General features: G+C 55.3%; 1 protein-coding gene across 1 annotated transcript in view; it reads right to left on the bottom strand.

The window, feature by feature from the left end:
* The window catches only part of NDUFA10 (NADH:ubiquinone oxidoreductase subunit A10), a 32,894-nt gene that overhangs the window by 10,021 nt on the left and 4,010 nt on the right, over nt 1-18,863 (bottom strand). The window contains exons 2-11 of the mRNA XM_025045430.1: nt 18,720-18,843; nt 16,710-16,745; nt 15,993-16,164; nt 15,228-15,443; nt 12,993-13,079; nt 10,075-10,196; nt 8,171-8,250; nt 7,475-7,529; nt 5,798-5,883; nt 147-255 (exon numbers count right to left, since the gene is read on the bottom strand). Of these exons, the coding sequence (XP_024901198.1) occupies nt 147-255; nt 5,798-5,883; nt 7,475-7,529; nt 8,171-8,250; nt 10,075-10,196; nt 12,993-13,079; nt 15,228-15,443; nt 15,993-16,164; nt 16,710-16,745; nt 18,720-18,843 (1,087 nt within the window). The remainder of the gene's footprint in view (nt 1-146; nt 256-5,797; nt 5,884-7,474; nt 7,530-8,170; nt 8,251-10,074; nt 10,197-12,992; nt 13,080-15,227; nt 15,444-15,992; nt 16,165-16,709; nt 16,746-18,719; nt 18,844-18,863) is intronic.

The raw sequence follows: 18,863 nt of genomic DNA on the forward strand, positions 1-18,863 counted from the left end.
CCACGACGGAGGGGAGAAGGAGACTCATTTCAATAAAGGAAGCTCTTCCACTAAAGCAAACAAACAAAAAGCAGCAACCAGAACCACTTCTCAGAGAAGCCACTTTGTTCCGGGTGTCTGGGACCCCGCGGCGGGTCGGGCCTTACCTCGACGAACTTCTGGAAGACTCTGTCACTCTGGTGAGCTCCGATCGTGATTTCTGGGAGATAGACCGGGATGGTTGTGTAGTTCAGCACCTCCAACTTATTCTGAACCCTAGGAAACAGGACAAATACGGGTCACACCGAACCGTCAGAATAAAGGATAAAATAAATAAGGCTGATTTCGTTAAAAAAATCCATATTTAAAAAACCGTATGTTCAAATAAATGCCATTCATTCCCAAGCCGTCCCCTCGAAGCACAGTGGTAGGGAGGAAATGCTCTTTTGAAACGAACGTCGCAGCTGAGGGGCGTCTTTCAAAAGCTGGGGGGCTGCCTCGGGGGACAGGTGCAGACTGGAAACATAAAAAGGAGCCACAGTGTGCTGTAAACACGGGACAGAGAGCTAAAATCAAACACCATGTGCTATGTAGCCAGGCACATAATATGTCCTCATTAAAGAACTGTACAATTAATGAGTCTTGAGGAAAAGAACTTCTGAGTCACTCCGTCCCCCTGGGTGGACAGCACAGCACGGGGCCCCCGCTGCCCGGAAGTCTGGGCGGGCCGGGCCGGGCCGGGCGGACTCCCACACGGGACGGCCTGCTGTACCATCGCTCATAAATGCACCATTCTCTGCTTTCTCGGCACCGATAAAGTCAAGTCCTGGGACCCTCCCTGTTTCACCATTTTGTTTTGCCCATTTCTAAAATATTTATACTTTGTTATAATTTGCTTAAATTAAACTTGGTCTGAATATAACCACTATACTTGAAGATGAAAAGCATTTTTGGGGCTTTTAGAAAGAAACATTAAAATAAAGTCCTGTCTTAAGGGCTCAAAGCAAAGAAAATAATTACTTTAAATGGCCACTTTCCCATTAAGGAGTTATAATGGCAGATGTTTCTGCTTGTAATGGCTCAGATGGAAGTTCTTTAACCGTCTCTGGCCCTCGGCCACTGCGTGGGAACGAGCCCAGGCCCATCACACAAACCCAACCAAGCCCTGTCCCCGGCCCCCTGGGCCGACTCCGCCGCAGTCAGAACCCCCCGATCCAAATCCAGGGCCCAGAGGTCCACAGTCTCTCCCCTCGGAGGACCACAGGACAATCAAAGCCCACGGCAGGTGGAATGCGATTGGACAGGAGGTAATGTCACATCCAAGTGTCACCAGTAAAAGCCACGTCACTCATACAATGACTGATAATCCAATAACCAAATGCTGCCAGGACAACGTGTTTGTCTCTCCCAAGGGTCCCGGCGCGGACACGCACACGGCTGGAACGCATGTGCTCCAAGACCAGTCTCTGTTTCAACAGGAAGTGGGGTACAGCATATCCTTCATAAGCATGTTATCAGTACACATCTTTTTACTTTTAACGCAAAAAGAATTATTCTATGACACAAGGACAATTTTTAAAAGTGATCTAGCAATAAATAATTTCAACTAAAAATGAAGTTCGTATTCTTATATGTTAAGGAATATCATGGCAGAGTATGATGTGGTGTTCTCTATAGTTTGAAAACCCTAAAAAATTGTGCAAAATTTGAAAGCGCTTCTTACTAGCCTGGGAACGAGCGAGGAATACACAGAACAACAGCGCCATCTATGCCTAGTTTGGCGGAATTACAGTTTACACATAACCACCCCACAACAAAGGATGCAGCTTTGAACAAATATGCTTCAAACTGTTTTTGAAAATTAAAAAAAAAATAATCTGCTGCAACTATTCCACAATTTACTTAAACTGGCTAAAATGCTCTCTCAATGTATTACAATGAGCTTAATGACGGCTGTTAGGAGAGGCTGTTAGGCAGCCCATCTCCAGTAACCCCAAGTCTTAACCTCTAATAAACTACAAATACAGTCTAGATTGAAGATAAGGAAGGAACGAAGACAACAGGAAGCTTTTATGACTCACGAAGCAAAAAGCAGCGAAAGCAGGCATTCTGCTCAGGGAGCACTTACTCTAATGAAGGAGAATTCAGAACCGGCTGAGGATAATAAAGCCACTTAGCATCGTGAGCCTAAGTGCCCACGTCAGAAGATAACCCGAACTCAAATCTGGTTTACAGCACAAGGTGCTGTGCCCCAGATTTTAAAACAAAAGACCGAGGTAGGAAAAGACCGAAAAAAGTAAAATAGTAAATTCTGTTTTATGACTTAACCTGGTCCCCAGTCAACAGAATGTCTATACGTGCTCCTTAAACGTTTCCAAGGCACAGTTTTTAGTTTCGCCCCGAACTGTAAAGTCTGTTTGAAACACTTACTTCTGACACAGCCTGACGCCTCACGGCTTTTATAGCACTGAATGACACGTCACGTTAGAAGGGCATCCTCCAGGGTCTCGGGGTGCGGGGGAGAAGGGGAAGCCCCGGCTCTGGGGAAGGAGGGGGCGGCCCAGGGCCCCAGGCAAGTGGAGGCCTGCCTGGCAACCGGTCGCCGACACGGGCGGGGCCCTGCGGCATGGGCGCCAGTAAGTCACGGGTACGAACCCACAATGCTGCCCAGGCGGAAACGGTTACTGTCTCTTAGCACACGCACGCACACGCACGCACACGCACGTGATCGCACACCGACATGCACGACTGGGACAGCACGAAAACGCCCTAAACCAATCATTTCACCAAGTTCTGGACAAAATGAGTATAACTAGTAAACAGCACGTTTACAATAATTATCCTAGAAAATTGGTCGTAATTTTCGTTTGAGCCCCCAAATTAAGAAATGATACCAAAATGAAAGTAAACATAATTGCCACCGTAACCGTCAGGAAATACCCTTGGGAAACAGAGGAGCAGAAAGCTGGGAGACAGGAAGGCCAAGGGCATGTACAGTAAGCGAATAAAAAATTAACTAAATGCTGTAACGGAGACTCTTAGGGAATTCCAGGCTCGTCCTCCAAGCTCTGACAACTGCGTAACTAAACAACCAAAACGGTGATTCTGAGACGTGAACCTCGGACTCAGTCGGGAACCAAGTCGCACGCGTCCCAGCTGACGGTTAGGGGACGGCACTGAGCTCCCAGGGCCCACCACGGGCGGGCATGTCCACTCGGCACGGTCGGCCTCCGTGTCCCGATGCGGCAGCCCGCGGACTTGGAGGGCCGGCGTGTGCACGTCCCAGGCCACTTCTGATCAGGGACTGGAACGTCAGCCGATCTGGTGTTCACAGGGGGCCTGGAACCGCCCCCCGCAGATACCAAGGGACGACTGAAATTTGGGAGGAGTCACAACTTCTATGCGAATTTTCAAGAGCATCGCGACTTCCCCTGGAGCATCGGCCTGGCGCACTGGGCGGTGAGAACGCAGAGGGAGGTGGGATGCGTGGCAGGGGCGTCTCACGGGGTGGGGGAGGGGGAAACAGAGCACTCCGCTTGGGCACCTGCACCACCTGTGAGGCGGCGGGGCCCCCGAACGAGGACTCGGGTGCACCCTAAATGCACGCTGGAAACGCTGCACGGGAACAACGGCAGCTTTAAAAGTACAGGCGACGTGCTCGCAGAGGCAGGAAACGGAACCACGCAGAATGCGCAGTTAGAACCCGAAGGCCAAAAAAGGCAGCGGGAGAAAACAAGGAACGGGAGCAACGAGAGAAAATAGTGACAGACAAACGTATCGACATTCACTCAAATGTGAACTGTCCAAATGTGCCAGTCAGAAAACAGAAACTGTCAGAGACGGCAAAGAAAAACAAGACAAGACTACCTGTCGCCTCCCAGAAGCCCGCCTTCCATCAAACACGGCTGACAGTGCCGGGTGGAGGAGGACAGACCACGCCCACGCCACTCGAAAGCTGGGACAGACGACCCAACTTCAGACCAAGCAGAGCCCAGAAGCAGCACACCATCAGGGACAGAGAGGGGCGCTACACATAGACGACGACGGGGGGGTCGGCTCCCCAAGAACACAGCAGCCCGCAACGTGCGCTAACAACACAGCGTCTGAGCACACGCGGCAAAACGAACAAACTCGAAGGAGAAACAGACGCGTCCACTGTGGCAGCTGAGGACGTGGATGACCCGCCAGTGCACTCGCCGACAGCAGGGCCCGCCTCGGCCCACCTCGGCCGGAACACTCGCCACGAGAGACAACGTCCCTGACCATGTCCGACACCTTAACAGATACAAAGGAGCAGAAATCAGACAAAGCATGTTCTCAGGTCACAGTGGAATTAAACCGGAGAGAAATTGACAGCACCGAACGCACAGGTTGGAAACGAGGACCTAAAGCCATCGGCCACGCTCCCACCTTACAAACGGGAGAGCAGCACCTGGAGCCTAAGGGAGCAGACTGAGGAACATCGACGGAAGCTGATTCTTTGAAAAGATCAATAAACAGGAAGAGAAAATTTACAAAGAACAAATAAATAGGTGATAAAAATATAAATGAAGTTCAGTGTTTATAAAACGCAAAATAAAGAAATGCTGTCCTTTGGGTATTGTTTTAACTATGCGGTCTTAACGGGGACTTTCAGACGCCCTCACGAGCTTGCAAACCGCTGCGTTTTCTGGAGGACGATTCTGCAGTGTGGCAACAGTTACGACATACTAACCCGACCTGACCCAGGGACTCCACTTCCACACCTGAAGACAGTGACCTGAAACGGGACAAAACGTGTACAACGTGCTCGTCGCTGTTACGGCTGTGAAGAAACGGAAATACCTTGGAAGAGCGATCCTGAGAAATGGTAAAAGAATTACGCCTGTATCTCAAGGGTCGACAAACGGTTTTTCCACTAAAGGACCGGAGAGTAAATATTTAAGGCTTCAAGAGCGTCATGTGGTGTCACATATACCTTCTTTTTTATTTACGATCCTTTAAAAATGCAAGAACCATTCCTCCCAGCCAACGGCGGGATTTGCCAAACCCTGATTTGTATCTCAGTCAGTGGATTCAAACAGCAGACGTGAGGAGCCATTAAAAAACCAAATTCTAGAACATTTACTGTAACGGGGCACGTTCACACTATTAAGAATAGAACACAGAGATGTGTGCATGACGACATCCAATCAGAACTACTGGAGCGGACCTTTAAAGCGTCAGAAGAACCGTGAAGCTGCTACTGTTGGCTACGGTGGCGGCAGAATAGCAGATGACTTCATTTTATTTTGCCTTTTGTCTCCTGACTTTCTCCTATGCGTGGGCATGGCCTTGACCTTGACCTCTCATGCCCTTGCTCCCGCCTTCTGAGCAGTGCCCCTCACTCCTGTCCCCAGGCTAAGCTGCCCACCCCTCTCCCCTCTGCCTGACCCCTGGGCTGGGCTGTGGGTACGCCCTCCCTGCGCCCCTGCTCAGGGCCTTCCCGCCGGACACCACCCCTCGGTCACTCGGGCCTCTTCCAGAGCAAGGCCCCCGCCCCCCATCGCTCAGGGCGACAGCTCCACTGACGCGGTGCCCACCTCCCCCCAACAGCATCAGTCGTTTCTGACACCAAAGCCACCACCACATCGGAGCACTGCCCGGCAGGCGGGGCAGCGAAGCAAATGCTGACTGAGCAGGGCCATCGCTCGGTCCCCTCGGCCAGGGAACACCGGTGCCGCGAATGCCCGACCTGAAACACAAGCACTTCGAAGGCCTGGAAGGCTCTCCAGCAGGCAGCACGCTGAGCTCAAAAGCAGCCCCCTCGCCCCGTCGGTGCCCACGGCCCCAAACTCACAGCATCCGCAGAATGTGGAAGGTACGGTCGTCCTGGTTGAGCCACGGCCCTCTGTCATACTTGAGGTATTCGATATCCTCCACCACCTAGACAGAAAGAAACCCAACTCCGATGGAGTCTCACTTTAGACAGTTAAATGACACATTGTGACACACTATAAACTACATATATCTGGCAGGAAGAATCACGCCACGAAAGTCAGAAAGAAAGGAAGTCAGATGGCCATCGGCGAGGTGGCTGAGTGATGACCCCTCAGTGCGGGCGCCTCCCCCAGCTGAGGAGTGGGTCACAGGGTGCCGCTGGTCCCCAACATGGGACCTCGCCCAGCTGACTTTGGGGTGCTGTAGAAATTACCGGGCAGCCTGGGAGAAAAGGGCCAGGGAGAAGAGGAACGAGGACCCAGCGTGCGTGACGGACCGCGCGCTTCCTCCCAAGAAACTTCGTTCCAGAAGCGGGACCCACGGGGGCAGCACGGGACACGAGAGCAGAAGCGTTTCCTGGCGGGTCCAGGAATCAGGGTCCCCAGCCCACAGCCTGCGGCGGCACCGGCGGACGCTGTGGCAGCCTTTTAAGATCTAGTCTCTCCCCAAACACATCGAACTCTGAAAACTCTCTTTAACCCTCAAGAACTGGAGTACGTTCAATTACGAACACAAATAATGACAGTTTTAGAGGGAAAATGTGTTCTTCTCAAATACATGCCATCTAATTATTCTGTCCGAGGATTAAAAATAATCTAAAACGAATCGACACCACACAGGAAGTGGGGAAGGAAACGAAGCACAGCTTCAGAGGTCCATGCAGGGGAGCCCCTCAGCGGCCCCCGCCGTCCCGGAGCAGGGCTCACGGGCCCCGTCCTTCGGGAGCAGCCTCCTCAGCTTCTCCCCGGGGCCACGAGGCAGCTAGCTCAGGGTTTCACCCCTGCACCTGACACCTGCCCCCAGATCATAAAACCCGTATTTTCTTCGAGAATTTGTATGCCGTCTGCTGTGTTTGGCAGTGGAGGTTTAATGTATCCTGTAAGGCGGTGCTCTCATTTTTACCAAATGACTGGTCGACTGCGTCCACACCATCTGGGAAGAGTCCGCGGCCTCTGTGTCTTTACTACCCTTCAAAGCACTGACTTTACCAAAATCAGGGTCTCCCATGCACGTGCGCACACGAGCAGACGCGCCCGCGCCCGTCTGTGGCCTCCGTTCTGCTCCACTGACCTATTCTCAACCTCCCACGGCGCTTTCGTCACCATGATTCTGTGCCACGTTCTGGGACGTGGGAGCGCCAATGTTCCCATGGTGCTCTTTTTCAAATTTTTTTTTTGGCTATTATTCACTAACTGCACTGAGACTGACTTGAATTTTTACAAAATGCACCTACTGATTCGGGGAAATGCACCTAATTACCGCTAATTTTACCATCTGCACAATAAAAACACTGCTGCGGACACGCTGGGGTCCTGGCATCGTCACCATCCACAATGTCAAGTTCACAGAAACTGCATTGTCTCAAAGGAAGTCACAGTGACGACCAGGGAGAGTGATGGCCGGCGCGGAACTTCTCCTAGATCGCAAAACAGAGACATTTCTCCGACCAGTGGGCACTGAACGGATTATCTGATTCGTGACAACCTGACACGTGACTCAAATTTAAGAATCGCAAACTTTTCAGCCACTTTCTTACCTTTTCCGCATCTTGAGCTTCATTCGCACTATACACTAAGACCTCGCATTTTTCACTGTAAGAAAAAGCAAGATGAAATTCAATATAAATTTCCCAAGCTTACGTTAACGTACAAATGGATAGATTACATTATCGCCTCCCACTACAAACACTAACATGTCATGCTCCTGAACCAGGTGACATGCCGAGCACAGAATGGCTCACGTGGCTTCCTGGTTAAGGAAGACAAGTTACAAGCAGAAATGTGCTCGTGACCAGACGGTGATGACGGCACTTCTATTTCCTGGCTTGCTGGCTGTCCCCTACCCCATGGGCGTGAGAGACCAGAGCCACCAGTGTCTATAGGGGACAAGGCACACAGGTCACTTCCACTGCTAAGCAAACCATCTCCAGATACAGCACTTATCACAGGCAAATACAAAGTAGTACAGGGCCTAACCAAGACGTGTGCACAGACAGCAGCCAAGTGGTAGTGTTGTGCACGCGCGTGTGCACACGCACACACTCCAAAAAACCCACCCACCCACCAAATTAAACTGAAGTGTGTGCTGCTTGCAAACATCAGATCAAAACATCAGAGACAGCGCCCACTGTAGCAGGGGAGCCCGCCCCCTGGGGGCTGGGGCTTGAGGCACTGCGTGTGACGCGTGTGACGCGTGTGACGTGCGCCCGTCAGAGGTCATGCACTTGGCCCACCTCATCTCAGGGAGGAAGGTTTTCTTGTAGGCATTCTCGATGGCCTGAAGGTAGGCGGCGGAGATCTTCATCTCGTGTGGCTAAACGCAGCAGAAACACAAGGGGAGAACCGTTCAGACGCTCCTCACGGCAGAGCTCGTGCAAAACGCGACCACCACCAACGAACACTGTTCCTGAGAACGAGTCCCGGGCGGGGTGCTGCAGGGACTGCGGGGACAGAAGGGCCTTGGCCACGCAGAGCTCCCCTACTGCAGTGAGCCCCCGCGTCCGCCCAGGACAACGCACGGCACGCCCTCTCCCATGGGCCCCGATGGACGCGTGCACAGGAGCAGAAAGGACCCTGCGCAGCGGCCACGCCTGCCTTTCCTGCTCCCCCGCGTGCCTGAGGGCAGCTGCAGACAGTGGGGGACAGCTGAGGGGCAGCTGGCCGGGCCCCCGTCCATCTGCAGCACTCTCCAGCCCTCCCCCACTGTGCCCACTCTCTCCACCCCTCCCTCCCGCCCTTCGTCATCTGAAGTTTGCTAAGCGATTTCAGAAATTTAAACTCCAGTTATGAGTGGCAGTTGCAATGTTTAAACCTCTTCCCGCTTAGCAATGCTAAAGGTCAAGTTATATTACGTTGCGCTGTCTTCTCTTCTTCAAGGCATTCGCCTGCTCGATGTGCCCCTTATTTATTTCCTGGCTTACCACTGGTCTCCCCCACCAGAATAAGAGCACACACTTAATGACATCATGTCCCTTGGGTAAAATGTCCCCTTTTCTTACATGCGGTGGTAATTTTAGCTGGTGATAGTCTTCAAGACCTTACTTGGAAAAATTAAAAAGTTGATAGTTGTAACTTGGATCTCAAATTGCTTTTATTATCCCGGACAGCAAAAGAGTTATCTAGAGAATTCTGAATGTGTCTCTGTTATCCAATAAGCGTCACTGCGGCCAGCAAAGGCGTTCAGAACTGCTCCACCGAGTGACAGCTAAATATTTCGACTTGCACTTCCCTCCTGTTGCCACTCGATGGGATGTTCTCGGAAGTCTGAACTGCACATCGCCCTGAAGAGCACACTCCTGGCCAACAAAGGGCACAGACGGGCAGGGAGCCGGAGCCGGGCCTCGCGGCGGGCTTCCGGCTGCGGGGAGGACGGCACTGCGGCCTCGGGACCTGGCGGTGGCAGGGCAGGCGACTGGCCCCTCTGCTGCCCTGGGCGGAACCCAGCTGGCAGGTGACCACTGAGCACCCGGACAAACACACAAGACGAACACACAGGCAGCTCCCCGTCCTCATCCCGGGAAGAGCCCTGTGTGGGAGCGGCCTTTCCAAACAAGAACTTGTCTCGTTTGGCAAAGTGACCCCTTTGTCCCTGCACCCCCCATCATGCCTGCAGAACCGTGGGAAAGCAAAACGCGAGGTCTGGGCACCTCGCTGAGCCTGACCAAGGCCACGGCAATAAAGGGACGCGTGTGCCGACCACGCTCTGCTGGTCCAGAACCGGCCGGCAGGAAGCACGGACAGCGGGGCGGCCTCGGACCAGCAGCTGGGAGCCCGGAATGGGAAGCACAGCAGGGCCGGTTTCCACTCGCCGGGAGACGCCGGCAGGAAGTCCCCGCCAGAGAACAGTGGGTTCTTCCAGGGCACTCGCCCGCCCTCACAGGAGGGTCTGTCTGGGTGACACAGTGGCCGGCATGAGGGACCGAGGAGCGCTAATGCCGAGCGGTGGCTGACCAGAGGCTTCCTTCAGCCCACCGGTAAGCGTCCGCTCGCTCAGCGGGACCCGCTGTGTGCCACCCGCCCCGTGAGGCCCGTCGGTTGTTTACGGCAGCCGACGGTACGCGTCACTGCTGAGCATCGGGCTGCGAGAAAACCACGGGCCACAGCAGGAGACCGGCCTTCCCCTCAAAAGCCGACTTACGTCTCCCTTCTTCTGAATCCGGCTCTGGAGCTCTGGAACGGGCACGTCGACGTAGATGACCACGTGGGGGGGCAGGTACTCCCGGATGGTGACCTTCTTCACCTCGTAGTAGTGGTTCACACCTGGCGCACACAAGCAGCGCCGGCCGTCAGCCGACCGTCCGCACGCGCGTCTGAAACGCGCTTCTCTTTCCCATGGAAGGGCACACGTCCCAGAGCCACATCCCGGTCACAGCCGTCAGCACTGGCTGCCCAAGCGACCTGTGATGGCACTGCCAGTGCCTGGCACTCGCGGGAGCCCCGTGGGCCCGGAGAAACCGGCGGCTCGCTTGAGGCAGCACCGGGACACAGGGCCCGGCTGGGAGGGCCCAGCCGGGGGCGGCCTCTCCTCCCGGGGGAGCGGGACACAGTGCGGACAGCCCTGTGTGTCTACTCCTCGTCGTGGTAACAGATGAGAGTCCGAGCCTCTCCGGGAGCAGCGGGCCTTTCATGCACTCTGTTCCTCAATAACTCAACTGAAACGCTGCCGAGCTGCGTCTACCTGCGCTCACTGCACCTCGGTGAATCGGACCGGCCACCAGACCAGCCACGGAAGCAGACTGAGCGACAGAGAACAAAACTGAAGCAGCTGAGGACCCCACCTTAGTGACCATCGTAGAGAACGTGTCACACGGTCGGCGACCCCATGAGGACTGTGACACCCAAGAGCGCCCCACCGTTCTCCCGGAGACTCCGCCCCCTCACGTGCTGGAAACGCGGCCACGTCAGCAGAACCCGGGAACACGCTCCCGGCCCCGGGAGTGAAACCGCCACGGGAGCCATGGCAAGAAGCCAGTGTGCGGATCGCCACGTGGGGGAGGCTTCCAGAAGCAACAGACCTGGGTGGCCACGCCAAGATCCACAGAAAGACGATTCTGCGCTAAAGAAAACATTCAGGTGGCCACTCCTGGGGACTTCCGCTTTAGAGGCCATTCGGGACGGGCCTTTGATCCGCGGTCAGCAAGGCTGTGGGCGGAGGACTGGGAAAGACGACCACGCCAGTGTCACCAGAGTGGACGACTCGGGCTCCCTGTGGAGGCCGCCCGCTGCTCGGAACAGCGGGACACACCTGTGCACTCAGCAGACGCTCGGCCTCCCGGGGCCTCCTATCTGCCGCCACAAACAGGCCCATCTCCCCACCACCAGGGACTCGCCCTTCCCCCGCCCCCTCCTCCAGGCGTCCATGTCGCTCCCTTCCTGTTCCTTAAGCAACATTCCACCTCGTTGTATGTCACCTACCCTTAATCTCTCTTCCCCCAAACCAACATCGGAATGGCTCTCGCTAAAGTCACCAGCCTCCTAAAGGTCACTGCTCAATTCTCGTCACACTAGATCCCATACACTCGCGTGGCACTGCCCACTGCCTCCTCCTCGGGCTGTGTGCACCTGTGACCGCTCAGCTTCGATCTGCAGTGGGCGACCCTGCACGGGGCTAGCCTCAGGTTTCACCACCCTCCGTGGGCTCTGCCAGGACAAGCGCTTCCACTGTGAGCGCTGACTCCCCAAAAACCCATCTCCAGCCCAGACCAGGCCTCCAGATCTCTGGACCTGCCGACAGCGCCAGCTCCCCGCACGCCCACACGCGGGGCGGTCCCCTCAGCCTCTCCCTACTCTCCCACAGAGCCGACCACCCCTAGCCTCGTGCACGTCTGCCATGTCTCAGGTCCGCCTGGCGCGCCCACTGCCAATGCGCCCTCACCGGACAGCCCCGGACAGAGCAGTGCAAGCCAAGCCCACGCCCCGTGCCCGAACCGCCAGGGGCTCTCAGGCCTCAGGAGAAACCCGGGTCCTGGCCAAGGCCCCGCCCCTCCCCCTGCGCCCGCTGCCTCGCTGGTCCTGCGGCAGCCCCGCGGCTGGCCGGGCATCCCGCGTGCTCTCCCCGCACCCGGGGTAACGCTGAGGGAACCGCGAGCGTGTCATGCTGCAACGAACCATCCCGTGGCTTTACCGCACCCCCTCCCCGCACGGCAGCCCAGTGCGAGCCTCATCTGCCACCTTCACACCCCTGGCACCCCGCGCGGCACCCGCACTTGGTAGACACCGGCTGACCAACCTCACATGCTGCTCAGAATGGTCTACAAGTGCCTCCCCTCTAGCAAGGGGGACACAGTGGCAGAGAAAGGGCTGTGGGCCCCCAAGCAGCAGGGCATGTGAACCCACCACCGGCAGAGGCCTCGCCCCCGACGCACAGCGGCTCGCTCCGGTCCCCATTCGTCAGGCAGTGACGCCTGTGCCGCCCTCCACATGTGGCTGCCCGTGGCTCCAGCCAGCCCAGCACCGGGGGATGTCACCCGCCTGTCCACAGCGCTGCCCCAGCACACTCCTCGTCACGGACACCCTGGTCCGTCAGTCCTCCAGGTCATGTGACCTTTAACCAGGAGGGCTTTATTTCTGTCCATCTGCCACATGTCAGACTTTCAACAACGCCCCAACACAGAGCCACTGTCCCCAAAAGCACCTGACCATCTGTGTCAGGGGGAAGCAAAGGATGGAGGTCATGCTGTCACTAGGTGCATGACATACAAGACGCCCTGATTCCACACAAGGCCACGCGCTGGGGCCTGGGGTGTTGAGTGGCGTTAACTCTATCGACCGGAGGGAAACAGCTTGTGTACCACGCCAGGTGAACAGAGCCAGGGGAGGTCTCCCGGGGACTCTGGCTGGCAGCGGGGGTCAAGCTGTGTGCTCGAGGATCCAGGACCCACCCCACTTTCACAGGATGCGATGTCAGGAGGAAAAGAGGGTGAAGGAACCACCCCCCACCCGTGGAAACTTCGTGAGTAACGGCATTTAGCACACGCGGCCTGGGACACCCGAGGCGAGTCCGCCGCAGCCGTCACGGAGCTGACCGCGCCCAGGCCGCGCCGCGCGTGGACTCACACTGCTTCCGGATGAAGTGCTGGCTGTACATGGCCTCCACGAAGACGAAGTCGCTGAAGATGGAGCGTTCCAGCACGACGCCCTGTCCTGTTTCACAGCAGGGAACACGCACAAAATCAGACACAACCACCAAAGCACTGGAAACAGTAATTAGGTTTTAGACAGCGGGGAGAGACGTTATTCACAATTCCACATCTTTCCAAAGGACGTGCACGTGCTGCTAAGCGGGGAACCGGTTCCAAACCTGCCGCGCTTTTCGGTTTGGACGTTTTAACATCCGCGTCATCCCGTCAGCCACGGCAGACGCACCCCCGGCGTGGCGGCGTCTTGTTAGACCACGGGTTTCCCGCCTATGACCACGGCCATCCTGCTCCCGCCGCAGCCACTCGGTGTGACCCAGGGTCGCCCACGGCTCCCCTCGGCCCCCATGTGCCACTCGCCAGCGAACATCAGCTCTCTCCAGCATTCTACGCCAGTCCCGCGCCACCCTCTCAGCAGGAGGCCCCTCACCTCTACCAGGGCCAATCCCCACGTCCTTCCTGCCCCGGCCGCCCCCAGGCAGAGGGCCCTTCCAGACTGAGGCCGGACCCCATCGCTGCCCCGCGGAAGCCTCCCGGTGGCTTCCTCTCCTTCAGAAAGAAAACCAACGAGCCAACCCCCTCTCCGGCCACTTCTCTGACTCAGCCCCATCCACTCCCAGCCACTGCGGACTGTCACCACAGCACACAGAGAAGCTTGTGCTGGTCCCCAGGGGACCCCGACGGTCTCCCCGCACTCGGCCCTGCTGTGCCTGGGTAGAGGCCCCCGGATCTCCCCACCCACGAGCGGCCCCAGCCCTGCTCTCCGCACTCACCACTCACCACCGACCACCCTGCATCTCCGCTGATCTCCCCAATTAACACGTGAGCCCCGGGGTGTGGGGCTCTACCTCCTGGAAGACGCCAGCTCCCAGAACACCGCGCACACAGTGGGCGCCTGTAAGTACCTAATGGGTGCATCAGTATTAAGACAAAAGGAACTAAGTTTTCCTTTCAAATGTCTCTTTTTAGTTCTAAGAAATGAGAGTCCTCAGAGCTGAACTATGCTCCAAAAAGACGCCCAGTGAGCCGAGTGTCACGGTTACCACCAGCCACGCGCTGGGCCACACGTTAACACGTGGGCTCCTGCAAGCAAGATCCCATACAGAACATGTGCGGGCAGACCGCGGTGTTTCTCAGGGGCAGCGCTAACCAAAATCAGGGCTTACGTCCACAGGAAAAAAGTATCACTAACACAGGTTGGAAAAGCAAGACCACAACTAGGCCCTCTGTGACCCTTTAAGAGCGAGCATCGCCCTGTGTTCGGTGGCACGGGTGGTGCTCCGGGACCCCCCGGGCTACAAATGCAGGCTGAGCCAAGCTCCATCGCTCACCTGGGGTCCTTGTGAAAAACACACTCTTGTTCTCAAGTCCAGGCCCCATGAAGCCGAACCTCTAGGTGGCAGCTGAGACATCTATCAATGAGCTCACCACGTAACCAACTGCTGACCAGCTGTGGCAACCACTGCTGTGTAACACAGCTGGCACAAACCACCTAATCTTACACGCACGCGTGCATGCACACACGCCAGTTGCTTCTCCCCGAGAACTGTGAACCGCCCTGGCTTGGCCGGTTTGGCCCAGTACTGGCCGTGCATCTGCGTCTGCCTCCCAGGATGTGCTGGGGACTGTGTTTAGCCACACTGGTTCCCAGGGCACAGTCCCGCCTGGATTCCGACCTCATTCTGCACTCTGCGGACAACCTGTGCTCCCGCTCTATGTCCTCCCTCCGTCCACCGGAAACTTCCAGGGCCACACGGCCCCTTTCTGCGCAGCCCGGCACATTCCGCCTCCCTCGCCCGTGTCTGCGGACGGATGGTGAATTCCGGTCCATCTCTGGGCCCGCAGCAACAGCCCGACCTACACGGCACGCGGCCCCATCCTCGCGACTGTGAGCCCACTTCCTTCCAGGCATCCAGAGGTTCTTTCCTCCAAATTCCACATAATCCATAAGCCTCACTCCGGCACGCGAAAAATCAAATAGGAATAAGTGCATTTTATTCCGAAGCAACAATCAGGCAGGTCCTGGGGAAACAGAACTCGCCTCGCCGAACGCCCTGAAAGCCAAGCGCACTAGTGGCAATCCTAAGCGGCCGAGCTCTAGAACGGGGTTCAAGTGCAGAACGCGCCCGACAGCTCCGGGACGAGGCCGCCGCACCTGTGCTCAGCAGGTGCTCCAAGGCGTCGGCGTACTGCAGGAGGCGGCTGGCGTACAGCCAGGACTGCAGGCGGTAACTGTTGCCGTCGTTGCTTTTCGGGTCGTCGTAGAACTTCTCCAAGCTGCAGTTGCCACTGAGCTCCACGTCGAGCGGCTTTCCGTCCCCCGTGGTGCTGTCCGCATAATGGATCCCGGCTTCAGGAAAGTACCTCAAGCCTGAGGGGAGAAACGGCCGGGTGAAAGGGGATGCGGACGAACAGCAGCCGAGGCCGGCCGGCGACCTGGGGAAAGTGACCCACACGCCCGCGCTCGTGGGTGTGAACGGAGCACACGAGACGCCAAAGTCAGCGTGTCCAAAACACACGTGTAAGCCAAGCATGGCGGCCGAAGGTGGCAGCGCGTGCCGCGGTGCCCGCGACCCCGAGCCCGCGTGCGATGGGCAGGTGCCCGCGAGAAGCTCCTGCAAAACAGGGTGCGCTGGCGTCCTGGGCAAGGAGCGCAGTGACAGCCCCGCCTCGGAGGCCTCGGGAAGCGCCCGTGACAACGCTCCGCTTCCGTCACCAAGGCAGGATTCAAACTGACAATGGCATGAAGTTTTTAACTTTCCAAATGTGGAAGGTTCAAACAGCTTTTCAAGAAGTATTTTTAAAAATGTGAAATACCTGCCTGAGGCCTGATTCTGCCTGGTCCACATTTAAGTAAAATCAAACTCACAGAAGCGACCATCCGAGGAAGAGCTGTCACACCACGCGACAGTGTTCGTACCTAGCTTCTCCGCTACCACCTTCGCAAGCTTGCTCTTCCCGGAACATATATTGCCATCGACGGTTATCACTCTGCTGCGTTCTGTCAGCTTTTTGGTCGTCCTGTCGCCAAGGATGAACGCCAAAGGGCCGTACTGCTGCAGCTGGCACTGCGCACTTGTATGAACTCCTCCCTGAAAAACACGGCAGGCACGACAGCACACCGTGAGCGCTGGTGACCGCGGGCACTGGCGGCTGGTGGGTAAAAACGCCGAGGAGACCCCTGGTTACAAAAATGCCGACACCTGCATCTTGCATCTCTACCACCTGTTTGTTTAACGCCCCGTCTCCTTGTCCCACCCCTAACGTGAGCTCCTAAGGACAGGGGACGGTTTTGTTCGCTGCTAAATAATCCTCAGGGCCTGGAACAGCTTCTGGAACAGAGTACGCTTATCATGTTCAATCAAATTGGATGGACGGATGGACGGACAGATGGGAGGAAGAAAGGCAGGCAGAGAGAAGGGGGGTTAGGGGAGAAGGGAGGAAAGCAGCGAAGAACATCCCTCTACTACAGGCTTCCGTCCTCACTATCTCGCTGCCTTTAACCAGCGCCATCTACATGTCCTGAGAGCTAACGGGCCTAAAACTGAAATCGAACATGCAAAACGCAGCCAACGGTGAAGCCTTTGACAGCCTCCTCTTCCTCCGACTGCGCAATCGGTCACGAAATTCTACTGACCTTACGCCTTAAAGCTCCCTGCGGCACGTCACGTCCCTACCCCATGTCACTGGTTCTGGAGACATCCTCGCCTCTCTCACCTACAATGCAAACACCTGCCTCATCTCCTGTCTCCAACATTCTCACTCTACTTTCCGCATTAAAGCCCAAAGAATCTACCCCCCCAAAAAAGAGGAAAAAAACACAATCGAAAGGCAAAAACTGAGGAAAGTTCCACATAGAGGTTGTACAGACCAATAAGAAAAACGGGACAGAAATGCATAGTTTATTCTATAAAAATAGCCAATAACCTTATGAAAAAAGTTCGATCTTGCGACAGAAAGCAAACAAATTACTAACAGGAAGAAAACACTTCTTAATGTATAGAACTGAGAAATACTTTATTTTTTTAAATGAAGAGTGAGAGCTGGGATGGGACAAAGCCATCCCAAACTGCGGACGGTAATGTAACAATGTAACATAGACGCTGGGCCTCAGGCTATCAGGAATCTATCCTAAGGGACCACACACAGATTTGTGCAAAGATTTACCTACAAAGATGCTCAATAAGATCTAGTTTGTAACATCAGAAATGTAAGTAGAAACTCTTACTGTCCAACAACAGAGGAGGAGCTAACAGAGGTGTGTCCATATTATGAAACAGTAAGTACTCACAAACATAGTATTTTATAAAAAAGAAAATATAAAATATGAAAAACAATTTTCATCCTTGATTTGCTTGACTTACAGTCTTGAATACTGAAGAGTGGGGGAAAAAAACAGGTTTCAATGCAAAAAAAAATGTAACTAAAAAATGGGCAAAAGATTTGAACAGATGTCAACAAGATACACAGAGTGGCTAAAAAGCCTATGAACATGTATATGCCCGACATCATTTGTGATAGCTGCAAGTTAAAACAAAAGAGCCCACATACACTTATTACCAAGAATAGCTAAAAATCCCAATAATGGCCAATGCCAAGGGCTGGCGGGAATGCAGAGCAAAAGGAATGCCCCTTCACAGGGGTGCAAAATGGTCCGCTCTGGAAGATGGCCGGCAATTTCTTATTAAACCCAACACGGTCTTACCACACAATCCAGCAACTTCCACAAAGAAACCTGCACACATATTGTAGCAGCTTTATTCATAATCATCACAAACTGGAAGCAGCCAAGATGTCTTTCACCAGTTGAATGGATAAACTGATACATAAACGTGGTGGAACGTGGTGGGACGTTATACGGCAATGAAAAGAAATGAGTTATCAAGCCACAAAAGGACAGGAGTGAATCGTAAATACACCTAAGTCAAAGAGCTAGTGTGAAAAAGCAACGCGAGAGGCGGCAGAGAGACCGGTGGACATGGGGGCTGGACACGGGGACGGAGGAAGGGCTGACCAGGTGGAGGCCCGGGCATGCTCAGGGCTGTGAAACTACTTTGCATGGCACCAGATGGTGGACGCGCGACACCACGCACTCGTCAAAACCCACAGAACTTTCCCGCACAAAGAGTGAACCTTGATATTTGCAAATTTTTAAAAACTCATTTAGGTGGAGAGATGCCAGAATGGAACGCAGGTGACAAAAACAACTGTTACAAATGTAGGAAACCCCTCACTGAAGCGGGTCGGGGAGGTGCTGAGCCTGGGAAATCGGTGGTGACCGTAAGACTAAGGGTCTCAGACACAAGCAGTTCCCACAGCGGTAAACGGTAGCAATCCTCACACCGTACCCAAATCCTGGAAGGACGCGATTAAGTAGAGGGACAGCAATGGCGGGAGCCAGGTTCCCCCCGCTGCAGTGGGAGGGCTCAGGCCAGCAAGGAGGCCAGACTGGCCCGCGTGTGCTCTCCTGTTCCGTCCACTGCGGGCGGCTGCACGCAGAACCACGGACCGGTGCGGCTTTGCGCGCAGCTTGGTGTACGCACGCACTCACGCCCAGGAGTATGTCACAGGGACACGGAAGCCACCTGAAAAGCTCCCAGTGGCCACCGCTGCAACGACCTGAGCAGAGGTCAAGTCCCTTTCCAACGCGACAGCAACGCAGCTCCAGCCGCCGGCAAGCAAAGCAGCTATGATGCTGCGGGCCACACAGCACGGTTGTCCTCAGGCTCCCGGTCACCGCGGCCGGCGGGCTGCGCAGAGCGGCCACACGGCTGAGGACAGCAGGGCGGCG

This window comes from Pteropus alecto, unplaced genomic scaffold (genome assembly GCF_000325575.1).
Source record: "Pteropus alecto unplaced genomic scaffold, ASM32557v1 scaffold143, whole genome shotgun sequence".
Lineage (NCBI taxonomy): Eukaryota > Metazoa > Chordata > Mammalia > Chiroptera > Pteropodidae > Pteropus > Pteropus alecto.